At 45.8% G+C, this 15962-nt stretch overlaps 1 protein-coding gene and 2 long non-coding RNA genes across 4 annotated transcripts in view; all 3 read right to left on the bottom strand.

Annotated features, from left to right (window-relative positions):
- LOC309345560 overlaps positions 1–15962 on the bottom strand; it is a 131221-nt gene that overhangs the window by 30192 nt on the left and 85067 nt on the right. The gene's annotated exons all lie outside the window — the stretch shown is intronic.
- DDHD1 (DDHD domain containing 1) overlaps positions 1–15962 on the bottom strand; it is a 46976-nt gene that overhangs the window by 24096 nt on the left and 6918 nt on the right. Inside the window, exons 2-3 of the mRNA XM_081859230.1 lie at positions 15789–15962; positions 2333–2434 (exon numbers count right to left, since the gene is read on the bottom strand). Of these exons, the coding sequence (XP_081715356.1) occupies positions 2333–2434; positions 15789–15962 (276 nt within the window). The remainder of the gene's footprint in view (positions 1–2332; positions 2435–15788) is intronic.
- Positions 8420–14416, bottom strand: LOC309345116. 2 transcript variants are annotated; one of them, XR_014158008.1, is made up of 4 exons: positions 13433–14416; positions 12885–13185; positions 10507–12829; positions 8420–10068 (listed from the first exon to the last, which is right to left on the bottom strand). It is a non-coding gene; the product is annotated as an uncharacterized lncRNA (long non-coding RNA). The 2 variants fall into 2 exon arrangements; XR_014158007.1 differs by having other exon boundaries at positions 10507–13185.

Raw genomic sequence — 15962 nt, 5'->3', positions numbered from 1 at the left:
CTGGAGCAAAGAAAGAACTGCCTTTAGCTCAAGTAAGGAGAGTCAGGACCTCTTGCATAGCCAGGCAGAGCAAAAAGAAGGAAATGGACACACAAAAGCAAGCACAAGACTGTGTGTATTCCATGCATCTGTGTGCTGTCCCCAAGCACATCAATCTGGAATGCTGAGAACATTTTAAACAAATTTAAGGATCCAGAATTGTAGTCAATGAAGTTCCAGCAACACACAAGTCTGATAACACTGATCTGTCTTTGTTAAGCATTCAGAAACCAGACTTGTGGGCAAAACATGCTGTGGTAATAGATCCCTAGTACGTTTCCTTTTTGCTTGGTTGCCCGGGCTTCCTTCCACCATTCAGCACCACCATTAAGTATTGCACATTAAAATGTAAATGTCATTTTAATTTTCAGAATTTATTCTGAATCCACACTGCACATTTGCTTGCTGTACAATTTGTTCATAGCCGGGGGAATGGGGAGAGCTTGCAGAGAACACACAACCTGGGTGTAACTGAATACTTTATGCAGTTTACATGAGGCTACTTAACCCCTTCCATTGCACAGATTCACTAATTCAGAATAGGCAAGTGGCTATTCAGGTACTTGGAGAGTAGGGAAAGGAAGCTAACTGTTTGGGGGCTCCTTTGTGCAGAATTGGAGAAATCACAGAGAGGTGTCTGCATTTCTAAAAATCTGCTGGCATCACCTAGGAGTTTTAAATATTGATGCCTAGTGCATTTTCCCTTGGTGGAACAGAAAGAAACAGGATGACTCATATGCACTGCAGATACAAAAGACTTACATGGAACCAAACTAAAGGAAAAGCAGAGTAAAAGGGTAAGCATGCCCTGGCAAGTCTTGGACACATGCTAGTAAATGTTAAACAACCAGATAATGCTCGATAAAAAGATGAACTACAATGATGAACTAGATATTATGCACAAATGTGTCTAACAACCTTAGATGACTTTTTTCTTCTGAACAACAAACAAATATTTGGGAGGAGGTGACCTGAAATGGCAGGGTGTGCTTAAACTGTTCCCTACCCATTGCTTCTCCATTCAAATCCCACCTGCCCCTAAGTTACTTGCCATTTCTAAATGTTTATGTACCATAAGAAAGATTTGGCCTTTACTTGTCTGTTGCAAAGCTGAGAACACTATGAAGACTTGTGATTGCACTGTGATCAGAAAAGCACAAAACTGTGTCTTTTCCTGAGGGCAAAAGAACTATAATGAGGGTCATTATGCTTCTGCATAATCCATCAGTGAGGCAGAAGAACCCTCTTAGAAAAGTGAACTTGCAAACAGTTCTAGTCATGACTTTTTTTTTAAGTGAAAAGGTTCACAGGATAAGATGCTAAGCAGTAGTTGCCAAATGCAAGATTGCACATTATTAAAACAAGTACAAGCAGTAATGATGATTCCCCAAAAGTTATTTTATTGGATCTGTTATGGGTACCAACAAGGCAGAAAAATACAGCTGCTAGGAGGTGTTTCCCCCTTAGAGTTGGAGAATAATCACTCTTGGCTATTCAATTCCTTCCATCAAGTTTCTATTGCAGGGAGAATGGGAGCATTGTTTTGACTCATGGCAATACAGGCAAAAATGCAAGTGAGCAAAGAAGAACAATGAATTGACTTCTCTAGCTTACTGTCAAAGAAAAATGCTCAAGCCAGCAATCAGTCCCCTCCCCCTAGAGCCCCTCCCAGTCACAACCACCTTTTGAAAAGAAAAGTCTTATGTTTAAAGTGTTTTCATTTTTTTTCTTGTTGCCAGCCATCTAGGAGGCACCTGCTGTCAGGCAGCAAGGCAGGATGTAAACATATTAAATAAATTTCTCTAACACTGTGCATATAGATGAGTGCTTGAAATTAGGTTGAGACTCAGAGATTTGTCGAAGTCCACTCAATGAGCTTGAGATGAACAGCGATTTGAAGTCAGGGCTGAAATCAATAGGTGGCCAGACAATGGACAGGATCTGTGGATAATTTAACAAGCTTCTGAAAGTTGAAGTGCATGCTTTGGGGCAGGGATCCCCCCCTTTTTTTTGAAGCAAACAATGCTTTAAAAGTGATTTAAAATTCCTAATGAATTGTTAGTACACACTGTTAGAGACAGCAGTGTCAGCCTCTAATTTTCTCTGTAACAAACAAAGCACTGATCCACTCACTAAGATCCACAGTTTCTTCCTCCTTTTGGAAGAGGGTAGCAGCATCATGCAGCGGGGGAAGCAAGTGGTTATCTAAAACACTACACTGAAAGACATGAACTACAACAGAAAGCTTCCTAGGCAAGGAGAGGACAAGAATACAAATCTGCAATTACTGTACCTTCAGACCACTTGCGTTTAAGCCCTGCAGCCTCTGTATTCTCCTTATATCCTCTCCATTTGAACAGAGAATGGAGGGAGAAGGGAGGGAGGTGGTAGATAACTAAAAGCAAAAAACACCGAAACACCGAGCTTCAAAGTGAAATTTAAAAAAGGGGCATCATTGGATTTTGCACATCACTAGCTAAATAAATGCAACAAACATAGACAATATGTATAGGAAAAACACTGCAACAAATTTTAGCAAAACAAAAGAATACTGCTTTCTGGGGAATTTCGTTATTCATTTTTATCTTCTCAACTTTTTAATGAAATGCTTATTGGTGCAAATAAAACTCAATTCAAAGCATAGAAGAATGACAGGCATGCAACAGCAAGATAGACAGACCCATCCAGCACCTTTTGAGTTAGCAGATACATGTGCACGCAATATTTTGGGGGACCGTAATACTGTACAACTCAAAAGAATGGACTCAAAATGTGAGCTAGCCTCAGAGTGATCACTAAGTGCCCCCTCTAGAACAGGAGGAAAGGCCACTGGTGGCTAGATTAGCAGAAGCTGCCTACTGTTCAGACTTTACGAAAGAACGAGAGATGCATCCCAGCATGCACTGTCTATAAACAAGCCTTCCAATCCTGAACAGCACTGGAGTTTCCTTGTGGGGGTAACTGCAAGTCCACTGTGATGTTTTCAATACTCATTTTATAGCTTCCAGGCTATTCAATGAGGATATTGAAAGAAGTGATACCCCTTGAAATTACTGTGCTGTGATTTGATGGACTTACCTTACCCTCACAGGTAGATGCCAGTGCTGTTCAGTGTGGGAAGGGACATCACAAGGTGAATGAATGCTGTGGTATCTCACAAGTGGGAAGTTAGGGCTCAAGAGGAAGCTGTTGTGCCCCACCTAAGAAACAGGAGAACAATAAGCACCATGAAGGTCAGTCGTGGTTCAAACAGGGAGTCAAACTGAACCAGAGTTGAAACACAGAACACCACCGTACATTGTTAAAACGAAGCCATTATTTGGAAGTCTCTGTTTAAACTTAACACAAGACCAGATTTTTAATTCTTTAAAGGGGAGAGACCAGACAGAGTGGTACTCAGAAGGACTTTGATACATTTCGTTTCCGTCTCGGCTTCTCGGTTCTGCTGCCTTTGAGGATGAGGACGAGTAAGGCAGATGCAGGCTGCAACTAACTGACAGAACCAGTCCAGCGAAGAAAGGCTCAAGAGGAAGGCACAACTTCTTCTGTATACAGCAGGATGACCCCCTCATGACATACTGCTCAGTCTGACTCAATAGCTCCCTAATGCCAAAACTGTGTGCCACAAGAGTTGCCAGTGTGCTTGAAGCAATATACAGAATGGCTGATGTGAGGCCAGCTGCCTCTTCTAACCAGCTTTGATGGGGGGTTGGGGAAGGAGACGTTATTTCTGCAGAGATGTACCACAACTCCCAAAGCTCAGAGAAGGCAATTCAATGAGTCTCTGCATGAATTTATGTTCTGGCCTTCTCTTCTTCCAACTAGAAGGCATGCCTAGATTAGAAACAGATACAGTAACACAGTAGTGGGATCCTTGGGGCGGGGCGGGGGGGGGAAATAATTTTTCCTCCTGCAAACTCTTAACTTTATCAGGCTTATGAGCAAAAGTGTCTTCAGTGTTAACTCAGCAAAATCCTGCACTTCAGTACCGAATATGCATGATTCTCAAAATGCATTTAAGGAGTTAGAAGAAGAAGAAGAAGAAGAAGAGTTTGGATTTGATATCCCGCCTTTCACTCCCTTTAAGGAGTCTCAAAGCGGCTAACATTCTCCTTTCCCTTCCTCCCCCACAACAAACACTCTGTGAGGTGAGTGGGGCTGAGAGACTTCAGAGAAGTGGGACTGGCCCAAGGTCACCCAGCAGCTGCATGTGGAGGAGCGGAGACACGAACCCGGTTCCCCAGATTACGTGACTACTGCTCTTAACCACTACACCAGTGTTTCCCAACCTTTTTTGGGCAAAGGCACACTTGTTTCATGAAAAAAATCTCGAGGCACACCACCATTAGAAAATGTTTAAAAAATTAACTCTGTGCCTATATTGACTATATATACAGTGGTGCCCCGCAAGACGAATGCCTCGCAAGACTGAAAACCCGCAAGACGAAAGGGTTTTCCATTTTTTGAGGCACTTCGCAAGATGAATTTCCCTATGGGCTTGCTTCGCAAGAAGAAACCCTATAGGGAAATCTCCGGGGACCTCTTTTAAATGCTGGCGGTGGGGAGCAAAGCCTCCCCCCCCCTCCGGCCTTCAGAAGAGGTCCAGGAAGGCCGGCGGGGGCCGAAAGGCTTTGCTCCCCACCGCCAGCATTTTAAAAGCAGTCCGGAATAGCAGGGAAGCGCTTCCCGCTATCCTGGACGGCTTTTGAAGGCAGGCGGGGGGAGCAAAGACTTTTGTTCCCCCGCCCGCCTTCAGAAGAGGTCCAGGACCTCTTCTGAAGGCTGGCGGGGGGTGAAAGTCTTTGCTCCCCCCTGCCTGCCTTCCCGGGAGAGCGGAGAAACGCAGCGTGTTTCTCCGCTGTCCCGGACAGCTTTTGAAGGCAGGCAGAGGGGAGCAAAGACTTTCGCCCCCCGCCCGCATTCAGAAGAGGTCCTGGACCTCTTCTGAAGGCTGGCGGGGGGCAAAAGTCTTTGCTCCCCCCTGCCTGCCTTCCCGGGAGAGCGTAGAAACGCAGCACGTTTCTCCTCTGTCCCGGACGGCTTTTGAAGGGGGGGAGCAAAGACTTTCCGCTCTCCCGGGAAGGCAGGCACGGGGGAGCAAAGACCTTTGCCCCCCGCCCGCCTTCAGAAGAGGCCCTGGACCTCTTCTGAAGGCAGGCGGGGGGCGAAAGTCTTTGCTCCCCTCTGCCTGCCTTCAAAAGTTGTCCGGGACAGCGGAGAAACACGCTGCGTTTCTCCGCTCTCCCGGGAAGGCAGGCAGGGGGGAGCAAAGACTTTCACCCCCCGCCAGCCTTCAGAAGAGGTCCTGGACCTCTTCTGAAGGCGGGCGGGGGGCAAAAGTCTTTGTCCCCCCTGCCTGCCTTCCCGGGGGCTTTTAAATCGCCCCGGGACAGCGGAGAAGTCCTCCGCTGTCCCGGGGCGATTTTTAAATGCTGGCGGTGCACTTCTTGCAGCCGGGTCCCAGGCCCAAGCTGGGCGGGCGAAACCCCGACGGATGCCGGCCTGAGGCGCGCCTAACCCTGCCCCGCCGCAGGGTCGAGGCCTAGCCCTCCTCCAACTGCCCTGCTCCCCGTGCCCGTTTCCTCCGAGGTAAGTGGCTCCAGTGGAGCTGCCTCCCGCCGCGCGCGGACTGGGCGCCCCGGGAAGGCGCAGCGGCGCCCCGACCGCCCCTCTCCGCCTGCGCTCGCTCCTCAGCCGGGCCAGCGGAGCACCGCCTGCCCAGCGCCCGCCACCCAATCGCGCGTCCTGGCGGCGGGAGGAGGGGGCGGCGTCGGCGCCCGGAGCCTGTGAGCCGAGGCGATGTGGGCCGGGCCTAAGCGCTGCCTCTGCCGTAATGCTTGTTTGCTTTCAATGAGTGTGCCCTCCCACGGCACACCAGGCAACATCTCACGGCACACTAGTGTGCCGCGGAACACCGGTTGGGAAACACTGCACTACACCACACTGGCTCTACTACACCACACTGGAGGAGTTAATAAGCACATGGGAGGAGGTTATGTTTAGTTGCAAAGAAAAATCAGCAGGAGAAAGTGAGGAATGCAATTCCTCCACCCTACCCCAAGAACAATCCCCGCCAGCCAAACTTGATTCTGATTCATAGAGCATTTCTGGGGCTACAGAAGAGTTTCCCTGATGTAGCAGTTATAACTTGCCAGCTCACGGTATGTGTTCTGCTGAACCTGAGCATGTTGCCCAAACCTGTACAGTGGTACCTCGGGTTAAGTATTTAATTCGTTCCGGAGGTCCGTTGTTAACCTGAAACTGTGCTTAACCTGAAGCACCAATTTAGCTAATGGGGCCTCCTGCTGCCGCCGCGCCGCCGGAGCACGATTTCTGTTCTCAACCTGAAGCAAAGTTCTTAACCCGAGGTAATATTTCTGGCTTAGCGGAGTCTGTAACCTGAAGCGTATGTAACCCGAGGTACCACCGTACTATTATTAGGTTACTCCCAATGGAACCCCTGAAGGCCATTAAGCCCTGCTGCAAATACAACAAAGTAATTTTTAGTACACATCACACAACAGGTAAGCTGCTGCTCCCCAATCTCTTTCTTGGGGATGATTATGCTGCTCAGGAATGCAGGCATCTCTGGGGGGCCCACTCCTAAAGTAGGGTTGCCATATTCCAAAGACCAAAAACCCGGAAACCCCCCATATTTAGGGCATCCCCCACCATCCCACATCTCTGTCACTCACCCTATCTGAGGCTGACCCCTTCCTCACCCCCTCCTTCCAATCCCTCTTACCTTTTGCTGTCTTCGGCCTCTTGCTCTCTTTTCATGGCACAGGCCAGGCGCTCCTCCTGGAAGGCCAGGCCGGCCTTCCCCAGGCCACGGCCAGCCTCCGGAGAAGCGGCGCAGGCCAGGCGCATTGGTGGCTCTGTGGTGGCCTACAGGGGCTCTGGCCTGGGCCTGGAGGCCACTGAGAGGAGGAGGAGGAGGAGGAGGAGGAGGAGGAGGAGGAGGAGGAGGAGGAAGGCAGGCATACACACGGTCACCAGACGTAACAACGCCGTGGCTGCCCCTTCCTTCTCTGACAGCACCACTGCTCAGCCAGTAACCTCAGCTCGCCAAAAACAAAAAACAAAACCCTGGACATTTTAAAAAATAAAAAATAAAAATCCACCCAGGAAGTGATCTTACCCTTGAAATCCCGGACGGGTGTGAGAAATTCCAGTTGTATGGCAACCCTACTTAAAGGAGTCTAGGTTCATGGGAACACATTACATCAGAACTCAAGGTTTCTTCACTGGCTTTCTAGGCATAATTCAAAGATTTGAGGCTCAACAACTTGGACTGTAGACACAATATACCGTATTTTTCGCTCTATAACACGCACCTGACCATAACACGCACATCGTTTTTAGAGGAGGAAAACAAGGGAACAAACATTATGAATGAAACAGTGGATGTATCATTTTTGTGCTTCATGCAGTGGCCACAGACATGTGATCTGATGGTGAATTTGGGGTGACCCAATGCAAAAATCCTGAGAATCCCTGTGGATCCATGCTTTGTAACCACGTTTTTGCACCACTGCAGCCCCAGGCAACAGTGGGTGCGTGATTTGGGGGGGGGGCAGGCTGTAGCCATGGACATGCTATGTGCTCTGATGGTGAATTTGGGCTGACCCAATGCAAAGATCCTGAGGATCCATGTGGATCCATGTTTTGTAACCACATTTTTGCACCATTGCAGCCCCAGGCAACAGTGGGTGCGTGATTTTTGGGGGGCAGGCTGTAGCCATGGACAAGCTATGTGATCTGGTGGTGAATTTGGGGTGACCCAATGCAAAGATCCTGAGGATCCATGTGGATCCATGCTTTTTAACCACATTTTAAGTGGGGAGGGAAGGAAAAACACAGAACGGACAAGGAGCACGAGAGGGGTGTGCAGAGAAGCAGCTGGCTAAGAATGCAGGAGAGGGGTATAACGGGAGGGAGGAAAGGAAGGCAAAAGTTTTCCCTCACCTACCCACCCAAGCCAGCCAGCTCGCGCGCTCTCTCTCTCTCTCCCTCCCTCCCTCCCTCCTGCATGTTTTCAGCAGCACGGAGCACAGAGACGACACTCTGCTTTCCCCTCTGCTTGCCTGGAGGGGAGGGGCTTTCCCTGCTCTTTGTTCCGTTTGAGCAAACACAGCAAGGAAACAGAGGTGGGTGGGCAGTAAGACCCTGAGGCAGAATGCAGGAAAGCAGCCGCTTCCTCTTTTCAGGTTTCCCTTCTCCGAGATGCGCGATTTGATTTTTGCCTGATTTTTTTTGCCTCCCCTCGCACCATTTGGCTCCAGGGACCACACATTCGCTCAATAACACGCACAGACATTTCCCCTTCCTTTTTAGGAGAAAAAATCTGCGTGTTATAGAAGGAAAAATACGGTAGACCACCTACTTTCCTGACCTGCCCCAAGATCTATTGAAAGGACTCTGTTAACAATGCTGCCCATATAACAGGCTTTGAGCTGGATGGGGAATCAATGCCTTTTCATGACACAGTCGTAAAACCATTGCACAGCGGACAGAGATGTATTACAAATGCCACTACAAATAGCTAGGCAAGAAGACCAGTGCCTTCTGATATTGCCATTTCTAAACAATCTGTAGATTAACATTAATGTGTTTTATCTGCCTTTATTCACAATTTTAAAATAGAGGCAGCCACCCAGTTTGTTCTTGATTACTCTTAAACTCTGTTCTACAGTATGAGACAGTCCCCAGACTGGGGAAGAAATCAGAAAGAGATGTTTATTTCATAATTGTTTATTTACCCATGATAAAAAATTGCACATAAACAACTTGCACTTGACGAATGCTGATTTTGTGTGCTTAGTAATTTATTATTAATGTGCTTAATGTGCAAATTATTTCAAAGTATGTTGGCCTCTCCTGGTCACAGCAGAGTCGAGAAATGGAAGCTCATGAATGAAAAGTCATTCCACGCTTCCCCTGCTGCAAACACTGACGTAAACAGAGCTGGTTTCTGCTCTGAGGCCAAGTCTGAGGACCTAGCTATCATGTTTCCCACTAGGCATCTGCGCTCCAATCACAATTCACCTGCCCGTGAGCATCTAGGAGGAACAAAGCGCAATTCCTGTAATATCTACCACAGAAGTGAGCTGACCACATTAACTGAGCAATATCCTCTTTGATTTACAACAGAATTCTATCTAAGCATACTTTACACCAGGGGTTCCCAAACTGTGGTCTGCAAATCGCTAGTGGCCTGCAAGCTTCATTCAGGTGGTCCTGTTTCTGTAAAAAAATACAATTAAAAATCCTGCAGCCATTTTCAAGTGGCCCATTGGGAAAAAAATCACTTAGGAACCACTGCTTTAGACCCAAAGACCATTATACTAGTTGCCAGAGACATAAAAGCCACTTGTGTGTACACAGGTAACAGCACTTAGCCATCTCCCCTATTTACATATAGCAAAGCTACTTAAGGCTGCGGGGGGGGGGGGTCCTTCAAACGCTTCAGCAAAAGCCGAGTGTCATGTGTGTCCCTGTTTCTTTGTGATGAACAAAATAACTCCAGAAATAACTCAAAGTGCATAACTCTTAAGGTTAGGACAGCAGTCAACTGCCCTTGGACAAATATTGCAAAATGTTCCATGGAACTATGAATGACCTTCTCCCCGTGATGGGTTTCCTTGAACTGTAAAACAGGATCATCTGACAGGAAAGGCACGAGTGCTATCTCCTTATTTTAGTTTCTGTTTATCTAGTTCGTACATTTTCATCCCACTCAGATCAAGGAGTGCAGGGCTGCATACACAGCCCAGCCCCACAAGCAGCTATGAAGTAGGCTAGGCTGAGAGACTGTCACGGGTGCAGGGCCAGCCAGTACGCTTTATGGTGAGGAGGGACTATGAGCCTGGGTCTCTACTGCAACACCACGCGGACTCCTTACTTCACAACCCTGCTTCACACACTTCATTTAGTGCCCTTTATTTAACAACCAGCTTTTGCCATTTAGAATTACTGTTTGTGCTTTATTTAAATGAAGGTCAAACAAAAATTGCAACTGTCTATGGCCTATCTGTAATGGTTATAAGGGGTTGCTTGTGCGTAAGTTACCGCCACTGCTGGCTAGGTTGCCTGGTTAAACCTGTCTTGGCTGACAGCCCCTCCCTCCGTGGCCATTCAGTCGTTTGCAGAATCCGTCAGTGGGCGTTTTTTGAATCTCTTCCAGCAAAGAAGTTGTTTGAGGCCCAGTCTCCTCCTACTCTCCCTGCGCGGAAATCTTCTGCGCAGGGAGGGAGAGGGCAGAGGAGTGCCCGTGCTCTCCCCACTAGTTTCGGGCGAAGAGTCTTGGAGACCCCTCTCCGAATCCCCCATCTGTCCCCCTTCTCTAATGGTGTTGCGCTGATTTCTTTCCCCAGCCGATGCGCTTCCTCTCTCCCTGCTGGGCCCCTCTCCAGCATCGCTCGGGAGCCTTGCCTCCACCTCTGACTCCGATGTCAGTTCCCTGACACTATCCTTAGACGTTTGTGATAAATGGCAAGGCAATTTGGTCAGCCTCTTGACTATCATTTAGTATGTTCAGGTAACAATATAAACTATAAATGATTCCAATACAGACAACTTTAACAAAAGAATGGCATTTTCTTGGGTTTTGGGTAATAAGTGCAAGTCTCTACATTCAATATTTGCATGGGGCACTGGTTGAGAGGCTTATTTCATGTGTGGACTCAGCAGGGTGGGAAATGGGCATGTTAACGGGTCTTCCATTAGCAGTCCTTCTCTCCAATCCAACAAGTATGCTCTATTTCTCCTTGACATCTGCAGGTGAGGCAATGGAAGTGCTGGACCGGTGTCTTGCCTTGGTAATGGACTGGATGAGAGCCAACAAACTGAAACTCAATCCAGATAAGACTGTGGCACCGGATGGGTGGGCCTGCTCTTGATGGTGTTACACTTCCTCTGAAGGAGCAGGTTCATAACTTGGGGGTACTCCTGGATCTTTTCCTGTCGCTTGAGGCTCAGGTGGCCTCAGTGGCCCAGAGCACCTTCCATCAGCTTTGGCTGGTGGCCCAGCTACGCCCCTATTTGTATAGGGATAGCCTAACTACTGTTGTCTATGCTCTGGTAACCTCAAAGTTAGATTGCTGCAATGCGTTCCATGTAGGGCTGCTTCTGAAGTCAGTTCGGAAACTTCAGCTGGTGCAGAATTCAGCGGCCAGGTTGCTCACTAGAGCAAGGCGGTTTGAGCATATTACACTGATCCTGGTCTGACTCCACTGGCTACCAATTAGTTTCCAGGTCCAATTCAAAGTGCTGGTTTTGACCTATAAAGTCTTAAATGGCTCAGGACCCCAATACCTGAAGGACCGCCTCTTTCCATTTGAACCTACCCAGACCCTAAGATCATCTTCCCAGGCCTTTGTTAGTGTGCCTCCTCGTTTAGAGGTCCAGAGGGTGGCAACACGAGAACAGGGCCTTCTCTGCAGTGGCTCCCCATCTGTGGAATGCTCTCCCCAGGGAAGTTCGCCTGGCACCATTATACACCTTTAGGTGCCAGGCAAAAACGTTCCTTTTTAAACAGGCCTTTGGTTGATTTGACTGACATCCGATGCCCTTTTAAAATTTAGGTTTTTTGGGGGGAGGTTTTTGGGTTGTTTTTTTTATTTTGATTATGTATTTTGTAGTTTTATATTTTGATTTTATTCTGTGAACCACCCCGAAACCGCCGGGTATATGGCGGTATATAAATTCAACTTACAACAACAACAACAGGACTGACCTGCTGGGAGCCTGAAGGGTCCTGCCCTTCTTCTCTCCACCTGGCTTGGGACGGGGCCTGACAAGCTCCATAAAGGAGTGCTGCTGCTGCTGCTGCTGGGCAGAGAGGGCTCCGTTTTTGTTTTCTTTTTTGTTTTTAAATAGCTTTTCTTTTTTATCTATGTCATTTGTAATTGTGATTGCTATTAATGCTGTATTCTTAGTTTTAGATTTTATGATTTATGTGGAAATTGTTTTCCATTTGGTTGTGTAGTTTTTTTATTTGTTGTTTATAACTTTTGTTATGTTGGTAATTATGTAAACCTTGTCATGTTGCAAGCCGCCTTGAGCATTGTTTTAACTATGGAAAGGCGGCATACAAATAAAATGATGAATGACAAATAACAACAAGAAGAAGAAGTGGTGCTATGCAGAGGGATCATTTCCAAAACTGCATGAATTACCTTTTTGGGAATTAAAGTTAGATCCTCCCTGCTTCCATTTCCTCAGCAAACTATTGATTGGCAGGATTGTATCTATTCTAAAAGGGCTCCATTTGGCATGACCCAGCTGCTCTGTGCACAGCCCCATAGAGGATCAGTCCTAATTTGTTGCAACTATCAGATTTCTAAAGGGAAGGCTGAATTCTTGGGAAAGTGTTAGAATTTTGCAACTTCCAAGGCCAAGAGTACCTTGGAATGTGGAACACTGTGACACTGCAAAACTAATATTCTTCTTGGCTCTAATATTCTTCTTCTGAAGTTGCTAAAATCTCTGCCTTAAGTTCACTTTTAAGAGTGCAATCGTAAGAATACTTACTTCTCAAAAGGTTTATTATAACCTATATACTCCAGAAGAACATAAGCCAAACAAAATTATTTAAAGATCAAACACAACAGAATTGAAGAAAAATATTTAAAACTTGCATTCCTCCTCGTCTCACAAATTATTATTAGCATGTATAAATTTCCTTTCATCTCATTTATGGTTGAGCTGCCAGTATAATCTCTACCAGTAAATGCTTAATGAGACTTTCTTCCAACTGCTAAAGAGTTATGGAGGGCACAAACATTGGCTTCTAGTAGCAGCTGGCAGGACTGTGTGGATCTTTTCTTGTTTTCTGAATGCACTGCTGCTCTGCATTCAGAAGAAAAAGGAACTGGGAGATGGTGCAAGCACAGTGCAGACCCAGCAGTCGGAATATTGGGCTGGCTTCTGCCATGGCATCCACACTGAGCTCCCACTATCAGTAAGTGGCAGCGACACATGTGCTCAGAAGTCTGGGGGGCAATGTGGCCCCACCCATGTAGTCCTGACAGCCACTACTGTTGCTTCAGATATAGCCACTTAACAATAGTCTAACTCAGTTCTAACTGTACAGGTGGGGGAGTAAATCATCCCCAGCCACCAGACATAACTGACACCCATAAACTGAATACAGTGGTGTCTCGCAAGACGAAAATAATTCGTTCCGCGAATAATTCTAGCGGTTTTTTCGTCTTGCGAAGCACGGCCATTAGCAGCTTAGAAAAAGGAAAAAAAGGGGGGACTCGCAACACGTTTTCGTCTTGCGAAGCAAGCCCATAGGGAAATTCGTCTTGCGAAGCACCTCAAAAAATGGAAAACCCTTTCATCTAGCGAGTTTTTCGTCTTGCGAGGCATTCGTCTTGCGGGGCACCACTGTATAATCTTGCACATAGGCCCCATGTAAACATTACATCCAATGCAGAGAAATTAGCTTGGAGGCAGGGCAGTCAAGATTCTTTTCAAAGAGGTGTTTAGCACCATCACTGTACAGCTTCCACAGTACTCTGAAGATGTACCTCTGAGATGTGTTTTTTAAGACCCACCCTATTCTTCTACTGAAAATGGGTTTAACTGATTTCAATATTGCATTTTTATATTGTTGTAACTTTCTGTCATAATACCACCCCACTCTAGATGTACCAGAATTAATGCTCATCCAGCCTCAGTCTTAACAGCGAGGCATGTTCAAATTTTCCATCTGGAAGACATATCAGTGTAAACCTACTGCCCAAAACAGAGTTCAGTAACTACAATGAAGCTGGGCTCAAGCCGCAACCCAAAAAATGAAATTACTAAACAGATGGAGAAAAAACACATAAAAACTATAAAAATAATATTCTATTCTGTACTATCTGCCCAAACTCCCACTTTTAACTCTTTGTTTTCTAGTGCAAATCTTGAAAAGTCAGGGTCAAACTATTTTACCAAGACTTAAATCTGCAAAATATTTTGTTTACTGGAAATTAAATGGCAAGTACAAACGAACCATTTACTTTGCTGTTGGGCATCAGCCCTAGAGGAGGAACCAAATGGTCAGCACCCGCTTTTCTTCTAGCAGCAGCCCATCACTAAGGCCACAACTTGGCAAAGCAAGAGTCTTAGGCCGTAAAGAATGATAAATAGTTTTGCTGATAATTCAAAAGGCCTTAAAAATAAGCAGGGTGATGCAATACATACAGCCAAACCTGTACTACTGTCCAGGGCACTCAAATTTGGGGAGAGCTCTGCTGTTTGTCTTGCCCAAAGCAATTGGGTCTTATTGCACAAGATAAACAACTCAATTGCAGCAATGTCAAACTGACCAGTCAAATATTATCAAAAAAAGTCAAGTATTTTTAAAACAATGATTTTATGAGAACAAGTTTGATACTCAGTGGTTTTTTCCAGGGAGTACCCAAGGGTATGCAGTACCTGCACCTTTTTGTTGTTGTTAAAAAGTGTGGCACTTACAAGTTCGTGGTGAGTACAGTGGTACCTCTAGTTACGAACTTAATTCGTTCCAGAGGTTCGTTCTTAATATGAAACTGTTCTTAACTAAAGGCATGCTTTTGCTAATGGGGCCTCTTGCTGTTGCTGCGCCGCCGGCACACAATTTCAGTTCTCATCCTGGGGCAAAGTTCTCAACCCAAGGTAACTCTTCCAAGCTAGCGGACTTTGTAACCTGAAGCGTTTGCAACTCGAGGTACCACTGTACAGCGGTGCACCTATTTTTCTAGAAAAATGCATTGTTGATACTTATACCAATTTGAAAAAAAATTAGTTAACTGTTTTGTGAAACAATGATACTAACTCTAAGAAAATTATAGCAAATTATCCACAAAAAGAATTGTTTGGTGATACCTGCTGTTACAGCAGGTGGTCATTAAAAGCAGTTTTGCTGTGTTACTTGATTTGGCTCCTGGGCTGCAATGGGGCTAGAGGCAAAGGTGTCTCACACTCGTCCTTGCTAACCAATAGAAAGTAAGCTGTCACCTGGACAGTAGCATTCTTGGCTTTATGGAATACTTGTGGTCAAACTGATTTTTAACCAGTAAACTGACTGGTATGGCCTGCTGATTCTACTAATCACTCTACTCCTGTGAAGTGATTATTCCGAACCTAATGGAAGGGATGTCAAGACTTATCAGTCTGGCCATTTTAAACAGTATTTTGTTTGACCACAAAACAACTGAAAGAATACAAGTGAAAATGATTCTACCAAGCCTGGACTGACCCAAAATTAAGAAAATATATATCTTTTGGCCTCTCCTGGTTGATAGGCTGGATTTAAAAAATAGTAATATTCAAATGGTTTAAAAGTTTCCAGGGGCAGTCTGGGAGGACTTCAACTTGAAGCAAGAAAATGGTTTGAAAACGAGGAAGTTCTCTATTGGTGGGTGGGTGTATTTATGGTAACACAAAATAATGCATAATAAAATAAATAATGCATAATAAAACATGCTGTTTTTGAGAAGTGCTTTGGGGAAGAAACACCACTCAGGTGCAATCCCAGACTTCGTCAGGTAGAGCAGGAAAATCTGAAATTCAGGACAGCTGCTGCTGCTGGTCAGTGTAGGTAATACTGAACTAGATGGAATAAGGCAGTTTCCTATGCTCCTAACAATAATAAGAGACTGAAGCAAGTAATGGCTAATCATGCAAAACGCACCATCAAACATGTACACAAAAGGTTATGACTATCATAAAAAGAAACATGAGGCAGGACTATTGATCCAGCCATCCCTTACCTTCTTTTCCATCCAAAGGTTTTGATACTTCCATGTCAAAGTTTTCTTGCAACTGCTGCCCCTTGAAACAGCTGAGATGTTCTTGTTCTATCAAATTGCTTTCTTCTTCTTCTAGTGGCTGCCATGTGCCATCAACAAACCACTGCCCACGCATCACAGGGATCTTCTCAGATT

The sequence above is a fragment of the Podarcis erhardii genome, assembly GCF_964252035.2.
Source record: "Podarcis erhardii genome assembly, chromosome: 1".
Lineage (NCBI taxonomy): Eukaryota > Metazoa > Chordata > Lepidosauria > Squamata > Lacertidae > Podarcis > Podarcis erhardii.
The sequence above is the reverse complement of the archived record's forward strand: the minus strand, read 5'-3'. Positions and strand labels throughout refer to the sequence as shown.